Source organism: Eschrichtius robustus, chromosome 7 (assembly GCF_028021215.1).
Source record: "Eschrichtius robustus isolate mEscRob2 chromosome 7, mEscRob2.pri, whole genome shotgun sequence".
Classification (NCBI taxonomy): Eukaryota; Metazoa; Chordata; class Mammalia; order Artiodactyla; family Eschrichtiidae; genus Eschrichtius; species Eschrichtius robustus.
The window spans coordinates 101,442,930-101,458,604 of record NC_090830.1 but is presented as its reverse complement, the minus strand read 5'-3'; the positions used below and the strand labels follow the sequence as shown (position 1 = coordinate 101,458,604).

General features: G+C 38.0%; 1 protein-coding gene across 3 annotated transcripts; it reads right to left on the bottom strand.

The window, feature by feature from the left end:
• Positions 1-1,562: 1,562 nt before the first annotated feature.
• LOC137767311 (gastric triacylglycerol lipase) lies at positions 1,563-14,530 on the bottom strand. 3 transcript variants are annotated; one of them, XM_068548148.1, is made up of 9 exons: positions 14,428-14,530; positions 14,103-14,240; positions 13,370-13,568; positions 12,155-12,264; positions 8,092-8,228; positions 6,152-6,298; positions 5,083-5,154; positions 4,601-4,672; positions 1,563-1,799 (listed from the first exon to the last, which is right to left on the bottom strand). In XM_068548148.1, the coding sequence occupies exons 1-9, from the start codon at positions 14,528-14,530 to the stop codon at positions 1,563-1,565; spliced, it is 1,215 nt and encodes a 404-aa protein (XP_068404249.1). The 3 variants fall into 3 exon arrangements, with proteins under 3 accessions (XP_068404249.1, XP_068404251.1, XP_068404250.1); XM_068548150.1 differs by having other exon boundaries at positions 13,370-13,472; positions 14,097-14,220; positions 14,429-14,530; XM_068548149.1 differs by having other exon boundaries at positions 14,103-14,220; positions 14,429-14,530.
• Positions 14,531-15,675: the final 1,145 nt, after the last annotated feature.

Here is a 15,675-nt window from a genome sequence, read left to right as displayed (position 1 = left end):
GACCAACTGAGACACAGCAAAGCAGATGAGGATGAGGTTTGCATCTGAAAGCACAAATCCCTTCCTGTACCTTCTTTTTTTCTTTTTTTTTTTTAATTTAATTTTATTTATTTTTTTTATACAGCAGGTTCTTATTAGTTATCCATTTTATACATATTAGTGTATATATGTCAATACCTTCTAATATTTTCCATTCTTTACTTTTCTTCTCACCTCTATTCCTTCTTTCTCATTCTAACATCTATCTAGCTACTTCTACTTTCTTTCACGCTAGCAGAGAAAGCTCATAGTCAACTGGCATTTTTCTCATACTAGATATCTGTGTAGAGCCTAGGAACTCAGATATCCAGTATTACTCTGAATAATGCTTTATAAAAACCTCAGCACCACCTCACCCCATTTCCTTCCTCAGATAACTCTAGAAATATTTAAGTTGAAAGTACAACAGAGCTATGTACATCAGCTTTGTGCAGCAGAAAGAGAAGAGTACTTGGGCTAGAATGTGTGGATTTTAACAATGCCAGTTGTACGTCCTTTATTAAGGTGCTCAACCTTTATGAACTTTAATATCCTCACTTGGAAAATGATGGGGTTAAACTAGGTAATGCTTAGGCATCTTTTAATTTTAGAATATCTTGACTTTTAAAAATGTGAATCACATTATATCTAGTAGGCTTGAGATTATGACACAGTTCTCTGTTCAGATATATTGGTCTTCCTATGAGTTATGCACAGAGCATGGATACATACTTGTAAACCCAAAATAAATTAAGAATTTTGGAGGGGAATGTGAGCAACAATATGATGGTGCAAGTTAAGAGGTATATATGTGGCACAGCTTGGGGGGTGTGCGTACTCAAGGCATCTGGTGAGTAGAAGCCAGGGATGATGCTAAATACCCTATAATGTCCAGGACAATAAAAAAATTATCTGTCCAAAAATGTCAATAATGTTGAGGTTAAGCAATCCTTTACCTCCCACCTTCCTGAACTGGGGGTTGCCTGTTGCTTCCTAAGCTACCCTTGTTCTTTTCTCCCTAGAAAGGGAAAGTGAGCTGACCTCAATTCAATTTACAGTCTACTTTGCCTTTTCATGGAGTTTAACAAGCAAAAGAGCAAGTGATATCCCCATAGCACAGATGGAGAGACTGAGCTTTAGCAACAATAGGCAATAGAAAGAAAACAATTTACTCAATCTCAAGTGTGCATACAAGATATCAATACTCAACCCCAAGACTGTCTTTTGGCAACACCCGTGATTCATGGCTCATTATTTACCTGGAGTTTAGAAGATAAACTGAATGGGAGGATTGGAAGAGAAGTTTCACTTCCCCAAGACTGTGTTCTCTCAAGAGTTTCTAGATAAATTTTCAAGTGAAAATAATCTAATTAAAAAAAATTCTTTTCAATTAAAAATGACCAATGAAAAGTTTGTTGATGCTAATATATTTTGAAAGTCAGAATTACAGAAAAAAACATTGCATTTAAAACAGTACAGAAAACTATGTGGAAGAGAAGAAATTATTTTGGGAAAAGTAAATGAATAATTCTTTAAATCCAGCACTACTTTTTATCTTCTGCCATCATAGAAATGATTTCATTGTAAACTTCTTGAGGTGCATCCATTGCCCAGATAAAGTCCAAGTGATTGTAAGTAGGAATTTCCTTGTGGTAAATGAGATTAGACAGTTTTGGAAGCAAAAGGTCAACATCCTGAGGGTCAGCCAACAGGTCATTGTCACCGCTCCATACTGCAATTGGCACATCCATGGCTGTCAAATTGTAGTTGGGAGGTGTGGCCTAAAACACAAGAGGAAAAGAATCAGAGTTTTTATAAGTAACTGCACTTGAAACTCAATACTTATTCAGTGGGTAGATTAAGATATCATTAACTAACCTAGTTTTTTTTAAATTGAGATATAATTGATATATAGCATTATACTAGTTGCAGGTGCACTACAATGATTCCATATATGTATACATTGTGAAATGATGACCACAATAAATCTAGTTAACATCTACCAGCACATGTGTTTTTTTTTATATATATATTTGTAATGAGAGCTTTTAAGATATACTCTCTTGGCAACTTTCAAATTTACAGTACGGTATTATCAACTATAGTCACCATGCTGTACATTACATCTCCAGGTCATACTTATTTTATAACTGGAAGTTCATACTTTTTGACCACCTTTACCCATTTTGCCCATGCCTCTGGCAACCACCAATCTGTTTTCTGTATCTATGAGGTTTTTTACTTTTTTTATTTTTTAGATTCCACATGTAAGTGAGATCACACAATATTTATCTGTCTGTGTCTAACTTATTTCATTTAGTATAATATCCTCAAGGTCCATCCATGTTGTCACAAGTGGCATGACCCAGTTTCATAAGTAAATCTTAACAATTATTGCTCAGAGTTACCTTTATCCACAGAGGAACGTGGATGCAATGTTTTAAATCAGTGCTTCTCAAATTCTAAAGGCCCTGTGAATCACTAGGGGATCTTAATAAAATGAAGAATGTGATCCAGTATATCTGGAGGCAGAGCCTAGATTCTGCATTCCCAGACGATGCTGAGGCTGCTGGTCCTGGACCATGCTTTGAATAGGCGGGCTTTAGATAATAATTCTTACAAAGTAAAAACTTAGATTTCGACTCAAGCTGAAGGAAGTCAATCTGATTGAATTTTAACTGTGATAGATAGTTTCTACATAAATAGTTACTCAAAATGTCCTGAGTCATTTATTTTGGCTTTGTATGGTCTCCCAGTATAGTCATTCCATAGGTAATCATTTCTTTTAAGGAGCTGTATTTGTTAAATACTTGCCTGATTTTACTAAATATAGGTTCAGATTCTGAGAAAATCTATCAGTAGCCCCATTTCCTATTTCTATAAAATCTCCATTCACACATAGATTTTAAAGAGATTCATAAAGCAGGCCAAGGGGACAAAAGAATCACCGCTAATTTTCCCACTGTTCACAGAGAATTTTGTTAGTTTTTAGAGATGATATTCTCAAGAATTCTAATCCAATATACGAATATTTTCTTTATCCTTATGTAATAGCCAATTCACCAAAGAAAAATATTTTATTATATGCAATTTTTCATAGTACTTTAATACTTTATTATATTCCTTTATATGTTGAAGAAAAGGGAAAATTGTGGAGAATATCCAGAAGAATAACCCTACTTTTCTTTACTCATATTCCACTGTTCAAAGTGTTTTCCAGAACCTAGCTTCTGGCTCTTAAATTAGTGTCACTCCCTCAGTCAGTTGAAACCATCCTGAGTTTGGCTTGGTTGAAGGGAGAATGGAATTGGGAGTAGGTGTTTCACACCCCACTTGGCCCTTCAAAACGGAGTCTCTGATTACTGTTATTAGAGCCCAGTAGAAAGATAGAGTCTGTGTCTGGGGGGTTTGAGGTTGTGATGGCTGGGGGGAAAAGTCTTTACAACAAATGTTTGATCTGATTGTGTTCAGAAAACCTCTTTAAAGACATCAGAGATGTAAAAACGAGGAGGCTGGGCCATCTTTTTCACACAAAAGACATTGTAGTGAAAAGATATAAATCCCTGGTAGATATTGAGTCATTGAAGCAGATGAAAATTAATAGGGTTGTTACTACTTGGATGTAAAAATTGGATGTGGGGTGAAGTAAAAGGGGAAAGAATTACCAAAAAAACACCGAATACTTCTCTCATTCAAAATTAGCCTGTGACAATCTGAGAGTTTATCCTGAGCTGACATTACCCATTAATTACTGTCAATAACTCCCTGAGTCTGGGTGGAGAGATGAAAAGTTATTGTCTCAACTCATATTAACCTCAGGTACGATGGACTCCAAAGCCTGGCTTCTTTGTACTACAAGTAGGTGGAATGCTCAATATATCTACCCGCATACAAGGCTCTTGTCTGCTGAAAAATATTTCCAGCCTTGAACTGCAAGCATACCATCCTTCTTTTATGTCTGGGAATATGGTGAGAAAACTTCTCTGGCCATCAACAAAGGATAGGAAATTGTTTAAGAAGACCAGAGATTCCAGCTCTATCCCATGAACAGTTAGAGTTATTGGTTTGGGGAATTCCCTGGCGGTCCTGTGGTTAGGACTCTGCACTGTCACTGCCAAGAGCCTGGGTTTGATCCCTGGTCAGGGAACTAAGATCTGGTAAGCCTCGCGGAGCAGCCAAAAAAAAAAAAGGAGTTATTGGTTTATTATAACAGTTAGTTGCACTTTGGAAAGGAGAAGACAGCATGCCAGGGGTCTGGGATATAGGGCAGATCTGTCTAATGCAGTGAGGGGTGATAAGATCTAGAAGGTTCTCACTGCAGTGGTGTGGTACTTTGAGGACAGCTTGAATGAGCACAGACACTGGAGCATGAAGGCTCAGTGGAAGAATTAGAGACCAGTGTGATGTTCCACATGACAGAAAGACTCAAAGGATAGAGTCATCTACTTTATAATTTCCTTAAGGCTAGGTCTAGGCAACAACATTCCTTTGGAAAATACCTGCAAAGTTATCGTAATTTCATCTTTAACTTTTTATATCTTTGTCTTTCAAAATGCAAATAACCTCAACTTAAGATGCTTACCTGGTTATAATGCAGTAGGTTCTGAGTTGGGGTTCCCCAGTCAAAACCTTGGAATTTCCCAGACTTAACAGCCTAATGTAGAGAAATTAAAGACACAAGGAAATTAAAAAGTCACTTGGCTATGTAAATAATAAAATGCCAACTTTTCCAAGTAGTTTACTTTTAATTTAAATATTATTTAAAAATTTTTTTCTCATTCCAAAAATAGACTATTAATCCTCCACAACAATTTATTCAAGTTTAAATGCAGCTTTGCTTGAAATAATTTCAAGTCATAATCATCATTTATTTCTTGTTACCCAAAGCACCTGCTTTTTGTAGGATTTTCATTCACATGGATTGATAGATATTTTCATCTGGTACTCACGTGCCAGAAAAATTCCCTTTTAGAAGCATTTGACAGAACATTTTAAGACTGTGCTTTAGGTAAATTGTTAATGGTTTAGGCCCACAAAAAAAGTTTTAGCAGCTTGAAATGATACCTGACTCCAGTGGAGGGCGTTTTGAACTGAAGTTCCTGCTGGATTATGTGCTAGATACACATCTAAGCGACTCTAGAAAGCAAACACACAAGCACACACATGCGCACTTAGATGTATGTTCAGTTTCTCACAAACATCTAAGACTTAACTTTTTCTGGTCCAGATCAAGTTTTATGGGCAGCATTACTGGCAGGATATGAGCAAAAAAGGTGTACATCAATTTATGGCTTGCAAACTGTGATTATATGGGCTAATTTCGAGGGTATATAACTAAACTAAACAATTTTGAGGGAGAATAGTTGTCAGTGTATAATACTATTAGTAGCAAAACATGATATTCTATGAGCAAAACAATATATACTATGAGCATTGTTTTGTACTATGTTCTATATACTTTACATATGTTAGCTCATTTAATCTTCACAACAACTCATTTCATGGATAAGGAAATCAAGATGGAGGAGTTCAAGTGCGCTGCAAAGATAGGATTTGAAGTTAGGCTTTTACCCTGAATCCATATTCTTAACTATTTTCTGATACTGCGTTTTGTCATATGTGCTTTTAAACATCCACTTGGTGCAAAGCAAATGAAATAGAAGGTAAAGAGTGTGGACAAGATCTTACATAAATAGTTGCTCTGAAATAAGTTTTAGAAAGTTTATGGAGATGACTATCAGCATTAAAAATATTTAAAGTAATATTTATTCAATATCTAGACATATTTTTCCTACAGAGGAACCTGACAACTTGGTTCAATGCCTCCCCTCACAGAATTTAAATGTCATACCAATTATTCAGGTGATCAGAAGTGAGTAGGGAGTTTTTTGTTTTGTTTTGTTTTTCCTACAAGCTGTTTACTTCAGGGCACAGTGAGGTGATGGAAGAAACGTGGAGGCAACAAAACTGGGAGCAATGACTTGTGATTTCTCTTGGGCTTATCTGCATATCATGGACAGAATTCTGAAGTGACTCCTGGTTCTAATAAAGTACCATTCCTAAGTGATGATGAGACAAGTAATCATGAGGGTTGCTCAAAATATTCAGAATAGAAATTTCAATGCATACAAACCATGTTCAAGTTTTTATTGTCAAATCCAGTAATGGCAAACAAGGCATTCCTACAAAGGATATCCAGTATCTCATGGGAGCACACTTCAGCACCAATAAAACTTTCAAAAAAATTGTGTGGGTAGAACATTTTGTTACCAAATACAATCTGAAAAATAAAAGCATCATTAAAGATTTGCAAATAACAAGCTGCAGAAAAGACATTAATTTGTCTTGTTTACTGGTACAAATGGGAATAGACATTATATTTTCATACTTCTATATGTTGTCTTAAGAGGTTTAAATACTCTCTCTCATTGAATCCCCACAATAAAGATATGGAATGGACAGGGCAGGTATGAGTATTGAGTATTAATTGCTGCATTGAGAACTGCACTGGCTGCTGAGAAGTATAAGACACAGAGTTACAGTCTAGTTGGGGTCATAGGAGTTAGGGAATAAACTCATAAAACAACATGGTAGAATATCATAATTAAGTGCCAAGATGTGTGATTTCAGCAATAAATAAATAAATAAATAAATCAGGAGGGGAAATGGTGACTTCCAAGCCATATTTTCAGCAAAACCTTTAAGAACACAAAGAGGCTTGGTAGTTTAAAAATTGAAAGGACACACCCTAATTGTTCTTAAAATAAGTAGACACTTTGTTATCCCCATTTTATTTAATTTATTTTTTATTGAAGTATAGTTGACTTACAATATTATGTTAGTTTCAGGTGTACAACATAGAGACTCCATATTTTCAAAATTATACCCCATACAAAGTTATTATAAAGTATTAACTCTATTCCTTGTGCTATACATTATATCCATGTGACTTACTTATTTTATAACTGGTAGTTTGTACCCTGTTATCCCCATTTTATACGTGAGAACATAAGGCTAATGAATAGCCAGGATCTTGGTCTAGTGAGAACTGGATTACAGCTAGAATCTTGATCTAAGCCTCAAGCCTCTGACCTAAGGTCTAATGCTTTTTTAAAAACCTCTCTCTACATTGCCTGTCAGAAAATCTGAATATGAGTAAGAAACAAACAAGTTCTGAATCAATGCAACCTGTAAACATACTCAGGGTCATCACACAATTTTACATTTTGAGTAAAAGCTTTACAAATGTAGTTGGTCTTTAGGTAAAATCTCTTAGATTTTAGGCATGCGTGTTAATTGAGTGGAAAAAAAAAAAGAATAGCACTCAACCACAGAAGAAAATGGCATCATTAAGTTTTGTAGCCTGAGGTAAACTGTTCTCCTAAAGGAGACTGTGTATGTGTGTATATGGGTTGGTTTCGGTGGGTGGGAGAAGTCAGTGATTAAACACTGGAAAAAGGAAAGATTATTAATTCCCTACCGTGTATGCCTCCATAATATTTACAGTTTCTTGAAATCTATGCTACTGCCCTATGAAATCCTCATTTAAAGAGGAAGGAGCTCTAAGGAAAAAGTTTGGAAAGCCAAGGGTATATGATAAGGGGTCTCCAAGTCCTTGCCTCACTTCACCATTGCTATCTTCCCCCTCTCTCTCTTTTTCGCTTCCCTTCCTTTTCTTTCCTATCCTTCTTCCCACTTTTCTTGGACCAGGTGGTTTAAGCTTCTCATTTGACTCTTTTGCTTTTATTTCCCTTTCCCTGGTCTTGGGGGGGAATCACAGCCTTGAAGACCTGTGTGGGTGCTTGGTAAAGAAACATCCATGGAAGGAGCAAAAGCTCTCCCAGGCATTGCTAATCCACACAAAGTAATCGAGAATAAAGAAATCGGTGGGGATCTCATAAACTATAATGGGGATTCAACCATGGTCAGTGCTATTCAAGAAATAATATAAACATGTTAATTTCCATCCTTGACTATAAACATGATTGTCCACCAGGTGTTTGTTCTCTTTCCATCACTTTGAAATCCACAAACAATTTAATATCTTAGACCCAGTTAAAGGGAATCACATACCTTGAAGAGGAAGGGAGGAATGAGTGCAAGTTTGTTCAACTGGCTTTTGGTATACTTCACCGTGGCAACTGGGGCTAATGCATAGAAGGCTTTGATTTTTTGAGCCAGCGTGGGATTGGTAGAAAAGGCGATAAAACCTGAAAAAGAACAAGAAAACGTGAAAAGGTGTGTGTGTGCGTGTGTGCTTTACAAGTGTGACATTACTTTGGACTTACTAGGGGTGCCATCTGGGACAACCTGAAATCGACAAAATGATCAGATTTTAGTATATTTGTTTTATTTTCATAGATTCTCTCTAGGAACATGAGGGTAGAACTTTTTGATAGTTATAATAAACTCTTTCATCTGACTTTAGAAAATAGGCCAACTTTAGAATAATCATGTGGTAACAAAAATGTTATAATTTATATTACAACAGGTTTGGTTCAGTTTAAAATTATCTAATCTCATAACAATGAGATAATTAACATTTAATATGAGTAGGGTATATGAGTGGAAAGGTTAAAGCACAAATTTGAAATATGTCCAAACAGAGTTTGAAACCTGGTTCTGCGATTTATTAGCTTTGTGATATTGGAAAAGTCACCTAAACTCTAAGAGCCTTAGTTTCCTCATCTAAAAATGCATGTAATAATGAATGCTTCCTTGGGTTGTTTAGGAAGTACTTGAGGTGAATCATGTAAAGTATTTACCAGGAACTAGTCACATAGTAAATGCTTGACAAATGAGAAGCCGAGATAATTCCAACATCTATATACAATAAACATTCTCAGCCCGTCTGCTTTTAATTGTTTTCATGAACAGTAGCATATAAATAGACTGGGTTCTAATCAAAGAATTATCAACTTAAATTCTTTACAGTTGAATTACATAGGACAATCTCTCCCTACTGTTAATAATGACATATCGACGAGACTCAATAATGTCCTGAAACAAAATTTTTCCAATTTATACAACGGCCTCAGTTACATAATATCCAGCCTGATCCCAGTGGAGGAAGAATGGTCTTTCCAAGAGCACTCTGTTTATTAAGGGATTCTTTATCTGGTTGCCTAACTCTGCAGATATCAGCCAAAAGATCACCCAGAGTAAGCAAGAATCACACGCAAGGAGCCTGAGTGGGTGTCCATGGGTCCATATAAGGTCAGGACAGGTGACTTCTCAGAATAAACTTAATCCCACTTTAGACACAATTCTATCAAGGATACTTATCTAACTTTCAAGTACACACCAGATTGATTGGAAGATGTAAATTAGAAGGAAGAAAAATTTTCCCGAAATTTATGAGTATGGTGACATAACGACAGACTCTCCAATGGTGAGAAAGAAGAATGAAAAGAAGTTCAAATGAAAGGAGTGCAAAATTTAAATACTCAAGAGACTGGTAGGTTGGAGTTATTTTGTGTCAGGACAAGCAGTTCTATTGATAGCAATAACTCCGAAGGAAATTGTTGCATTTCAGCTAAATGCAATCATTTTATAGCCCTATATCATTGAAAAAAAGTTAAGCTATGTTCAACATGTTCTATTTTAAAAAAGCATGGGCATTGGTCATAAGTTGAGGTAGATTTCCATCCAGAAGGGTTAAAGTTTGGATAGTTTTGGAAACTAAAGGAGTAAATTTTAGGAATCTAGAACATTTCTCACTTTTTAACAAAGAATTTGAATCCATGGTTAACCATGTGTTTTGTTGCTGTTCTTCATTTCCCTGATTTCTCTTCGAGTCCAAGGCATTTATTCAGCTGAAGCTTCAGGGAGACTTTTGATTTTGCATTTGCTCAAGAGAACCCAAGGTCCCTTCCTGGGTCATCCTGCATTGAATGACTGGTCAACAAGTGGGTAAAGGGCCAGTCAGCTAGTCCCACTGATGAAGACTCTGAAGAGCCATCTCATACAGAGCTGGCTGAGGACTTCTGGGGACTGCATCACTGCTCAACTTCTCCCTCTGCCTAGTCCTGCTTTTTTGCCCTTTCCTCTAAAAGTGCTTTTATTTAAAAAAAAAAAAAAAAGCACAAATCCTCATCTCCTTGGGCCCATAACATATTACACAATGACAGAAACATTGGGAAGCTCTTCCTCACTGACCCTTTTTTCTGTCTAAAATTCTACCAGTGGGATCCATGCTTTAGGATGAACAAGCAGTGGGAAGAGAACTTCCACAGGCTTCTACCAACTATTTCATCCACTTTCCTGAATATGTCCATATATGGACATTCAGATTGCTTAGAATTGTAGTAGGAAGTAATGTCACTGGCTAACAGTGAGGATCAGCATAAAAAATACACCATTATTTCTCCCATATAATCCCCTATTCCCCCTTCTGCTTTCATCCTTTCTCTTCCCTTTACAGTTTCTCTCATGGTCGCTTAAATTTCCTTGATTTTGCTTTTGTCCCAAACATTCCACCAAAGTTGCTGTTAGAAAGGTTCCCTTATAGCTTCTAGGTTGCCAGAACCAATGGTCAGTTCTCAGACTTCATTTCACATGATTGATCAAAGCCTCTTCCACAGTTGACTGCAGTATTTTCCTAATAACACTTTCTCTACTTGTCTTCCAGAACACTAGACATTACTGGCTTCCCTTACACCACAGTCACCATTATTTTCCAGTTTATTCACTTGATTCGTCCTCATCTTCCAAATCAATTGTGGCCCAGGCCTTCGTGCTTGGACCCCTCCTCTTTTCTGTCTGAGCTCAATTCTTTGGTTATTGCATCCTGTCTCATGCACTGATGATTCACATTTTGTATTCTCAGCCCCATCTTCCCTCCTAAACTCCAGATTTGTATCTACAGTTGATTGCTTGACGTTCCACTTGGGTCTCCAATAGCACCTAACACTTGGGTCCAGAACTGAGCCCCTGCTCTCCCCACCACCTCAGCTGTTCTTACTGTCTCCCTCATCTTCGCTAATGGCATCTCCATCATCTCCGTGCTCTGGCCATAAATCTTGGTGTCATCCTTGACTCCTCTTTCTCTTACACTCCATATCCATTATATAAGCAAATTCTGCTGGTTTCCCCCCCCCCTTTCTATATATATATGAAATACGTCTAGAACCTAACCAGGTATCTTTACCACCCCCTCTTCTAGGTCACTATCATCTCTCCCCTGGGTTACAGTAAGAGTTCAGTGACTGCTTTCTCTGCTCCAGCCCTGTTTTCCTTCAACAACTGGAAGGATCCTGTTAACATGTCAGATCATGTAACTCCTCTACTCAAACTTTTCTATGGCTTCCTTTTCACTCAGAGCGAAAGCAAAAATCCCTACAACAGCCCCAAAAGCCCTGAATAGTCGGCCCTCCTCACCACTCCCACCCAACTCATCTCTGTCTCTCTCAATCTGATTCATCCACACAATGAACAGCCCCATTGCTGTTCCTTGAATGTGCTGCGTGTGCTGTAGCGTCAGATCTTTTGTGCTATCTGTTCCCTCTTCCTGGAATATCAGTCTTCCAGGTATGAGCTTGGCTCACTGACTTCCTTCATGTTTACTTAGAAAGTATTTGGTGGTGTTCCTGGTATAAAATTGCTGTGTACCCCTCTGATGCTCCCTAATCTGACCCCCTGATTTATTTTTCTCTTCATAGTATTATCATTATCTAGCGTAGTATATATTTTACTTTTGTATTTTTATTATTTTCTCTACCTTCTCCTGCTAGAGTATAAGTAGTAGGAAGACAGAGATTTTAAACTATTTAATTTTTGCTGTATTCTTAGGATACCTTATAGGTGCTCCATAAATATGGTTGAGTGAATGGAATAAACTTAGACCAGAGCCTGTGTGGTACAAAGTTTCAGAGCATTGGTTTGGGCGTCAGATTTCCTGACCTGGTATCTGAGCTACCCTATCTGTAATAACTGTGTTACCTTACAAGAACTATTTATTTACCTGCTCTTAATTTCATTATATATACAATAGGAATAATAATGGTCTCGTATCATTGGGTTGCTGTAGACATTATATAATGAATGAAAAGCAATTAGCATGATGACCAGCATGTCTGCATAACCACTGGGAAGGGGTCTATATGAACTAAACTACCTGCTAACTGCTGTTACCTACCAATGGTGGTGCCCTGGGAATGGCCAACATAGTGTAGCTTCTTCTGTCCAGTTTTATTTAAAATGAAGTTGATTGTGGATGGAAGGTCATATTTAGCCATTTCATCGAAGCTGCAAGAGAAAAAGACAGAATAAAATTGAATATATTTCCTTGCTATACTTTCTATAAGTCAAACCTATTTCAGCTAAGGTTTCCTTTGAGAAACAGAAAACTAGATTCTCTAAGCATTGCTGCTTATAGACTATTAGTGAGTGTCAGGGGCTCTTTGGGGTGGCTTCTCATAAACAGCTGACATCATTTCTGAAGCACAGCATTACAGCTGCAATTTAATCCAAACACAATAGTAGCTGTAGCTGGGGAATACTTCTACTCTTGAACCTGAATGTCAGATTTAATCATCATTTGTATGTTGTGTTCCCCTGCCATGTAATATGAACAGATGCTTTATTTTATTGTTTACAAATCAGCCAGAATAACCTTTTGAAAATGAGAACAGGCTATGCCACTCCCCTGTTGAAAACTTTCCAGAAGCTTCTCATTACACTTAGAATGAGCTCCAAGGCCTTCACCAAGACCTACGCAGCCTGGCCTGATCTGGCCCTTGTCAGCATCTCTAGTCTCCCCTCCTCTCACTCGCCCTCTTCCTCGCTACACTCGGAACACACGAGCTTCTTTCACTTCCTGGAACTTCTAAGAGCACCTTTGCACCGCATCATCATCGGGCAAATTCTCTTCTCCACTTCCATTAGTAATTTCTAGGAATAAGGCACAAGAGGGCCAGTGAGAGGAAATCTTTGATAATCTCCCCATGGTGTCAGAATTTCATTGTCTTCCCCACTCCCACTTGCATACTGACGATGACAGGAGCTATTCATGAACCCCAACTGGGTTTAACCTTCTAGTAATCCGTGTGGATGTTCCTTCAGAATCTGCCGGGGGCAGCAAATTTCCTTGCTTCAGTCATTTCGCTCATTCCTTGTGGAAAAGCATATTCAGGGAATCCCGTAATAGTGGTTGCTGGGATCACAGACAGTTTGGAGGAAAGGCTACCCTTGGAATGAGGTGTAAGGAAGAATCCAAAAATGGATTAGAATGAAGATGACGTCCTTCTCCTCCTATTTGGAGTGTAATTTGTTAAAATGAGGCTGGATTGGAAACAGTGAATACCCATGCCTTTTAACTCAATATTTATTTTCAATCGTCCCTTTTCTTTACCTGAAAGCCCAGAATTCAGCTGAGTCTGGTGAATAGAACAAATTTGTCCTGGCCCAGGTATTTCCTCTGCTGTTTCCCAGCCACACATCATATCCAGCATCCGCCAGGAGGAAGCCCAGGCTGTTGCTGGGTAGGTTGGAAATCCAGTTTGTGGCCGATGCGAGGAAACCATGCTGCAGAAGCACAGCAGGTCTCTGACCTAAAGAAGAAAATTGTTAAAAGCTTTATAAACTCACTCCTTATTCTCAGATAAATATGAAGATAGAAACAGGCTTTTATATGACTAGAATTTAAAAAGTTTGCTTGGTGAGGTGAATATTTCTGAATACGTTATCTTAATTGTGGTGACAGTTTCTCAGATGAAAAAACGTGTCAAATTGTACACTTTAAATATGTGCAGTTGATTGTACGCCAATTAAACTTCAAAAAGCTATTGAAAAAATTATATTCTAAGGAAATTCAGCATTATGTTAATTAAGTGGGTCTTCTATTCAGGGCCTCTGAGTTTCCACCCAGCACGACAAACTAAAATCATGGGCCAGTGTGCTTCACATCAGAGAAACCAACGTAAATCTGGTATCACTCAGACCCTCAGCTTAATCTCAGAGACCAAGGTGGTTCAGGTTTTTTTTGAATAACTTAATCTAGTGTTTTATGATTAGAATATTTTTGACTGGAATGTATTTGATTCCGGATTTGAGACACTCATTTTTTTCCCTCATACCAATCCTACCTAAATGATTAGCATCATTCTTCCCATGAGGAATCCGATAGACCTGAAGGACGTAACCATCTGCAGTTATAACTTTATGCATTTCACTTCGGTAACCCCAGTAGGAAATCATCTGACTCTGAATGCAGAAAAGACAAAACATATAGCTTCATGAGTATGCCTGGCCACTTTTGATTATTAAAATAGAATTTCTTATTGGTTGGGGTAACACGTACTATGTAAAGAAATCTTTCAGACTTTATAATAAATCATAAAGAATTAATGAGAGCAATAGTGTCAATATCTTTGGAAGTGTTTTTTAAATATCAGTGATATGAATAACTTACAATATTCATATTGGCTTCAGGGTTGATCGCTTTTTTTCCAAGGAAACAAAATGAATTTCCAGACATGTGGATGAAACACATTGCTACAAGTAGCCACCACATTTTCAACCTATTGGGGGAGAAAAGTTATTGCATGATGTTTGTGTTTAAGGAGAGCCTGAGAACAAGGACTCGCCGCAGAGGGAGCAAGGCCGGCAGATGGCAGGAGGACCCGGGTCCGAGGATCCAGTGCTTGGTATATGAGATCCAACAGGGTCTTGTCTTCAGAGAACTCACCGCATCGTGAGGAGAGAGACAGATGTGTAAAGAATCCTGCAGTGGAGTGCATCATGTGCCCAGATGAAGACCAAAGCCCAGAAAAGGGCATGTCCAGTCCAGGATCCCTCATCAAGGCCTCATCAAAGAAGGACTTTGACTTCTGTCTGGAACCTGCGGATTCCCATGTGATCAAAACCACGGGAAGGACACTCTCAGGCTTGCCTGTCACAGGGAGAGGGCTGGGGGCGCTGGGGCATGGGGCGGGCGGAGGGCAGGAGTCCAGCCCCACACTGTGCCCCATCATAATGGACTCAGCAGTGTAGTCCTGTCTGCTCACCTCCCCAGGATTGTCTGTCCTTCCAACCCATTTCTCAAACCAGGTTTCTAGCCTTAGCCATGAGTGTCTGCAAAATCTCTACCTGAGTTTCAAAATGTTGTACCTTCACTTTAATAATAATCTAAACAAACTGACAGGAGCATAAAAAAATTTTGCATGTTGTAAATGTTACAATGTAACATAAAGTCATGATATTGAGCTGCCTTGCTATTTGCTTCATAGATTTTCCATTTATTACCTTATCTGTCCTACTGTTCTCCTTGTTTCTCATCACTTTGTCAATTAGTAGGTTTTCACAACACTTCTGCTATTCTGGTAATTTATTCATCTTTATACATGATTCTATTTTCCCAGAGGACCTTTTATTTATCAACCTACCCTTGTAGCCTTGATGTCAGAGCTACCATTTACCATCTGTTATGGTTTGAGTTGGTTTCCCCCTGACAACCCGAAAAATAGATATGTTCAAGTCCTCAGCTCAATACCTCCGAATGTCACTGCATTTGGAAATAGGGTTATTACAGGCGTAATTTAAGTTAAGATGAGGAAATACAGGAGTAGGGTGAACACTTAATCCAATATGAGTGGTCTCCTTTTAAGAAGATGGCCATGTGAAGACAGAGACACACTGAGAGAATACCATGTGACAATA

Excerpts from the sequence above, each read along its gene's own strand:
- LOC137767311 (XM_068548148.1), bottom strand. The coding sequence starts at position 14,530 with ATGTGGTGGCTACTTGTAGCAATGTGTTTCATCCACATGTCTGGAAAT. Across the intron at positions 8,229-12,154 it reads TTCCCAGGGCACCACCATTG|GTTTTATCGCCTTTTCTACC; the intron begins GTAGGTAACAGC and ends GTTCTTTTTCAG. Across the intron at positions 6,299-8,091 it reads TTCCTCCCTTCCTCTTCAAG|ATTGTATTTGGTAACAAAAT; the intron begins GTATGTGATTCC and ends TTTATTTTTCAG.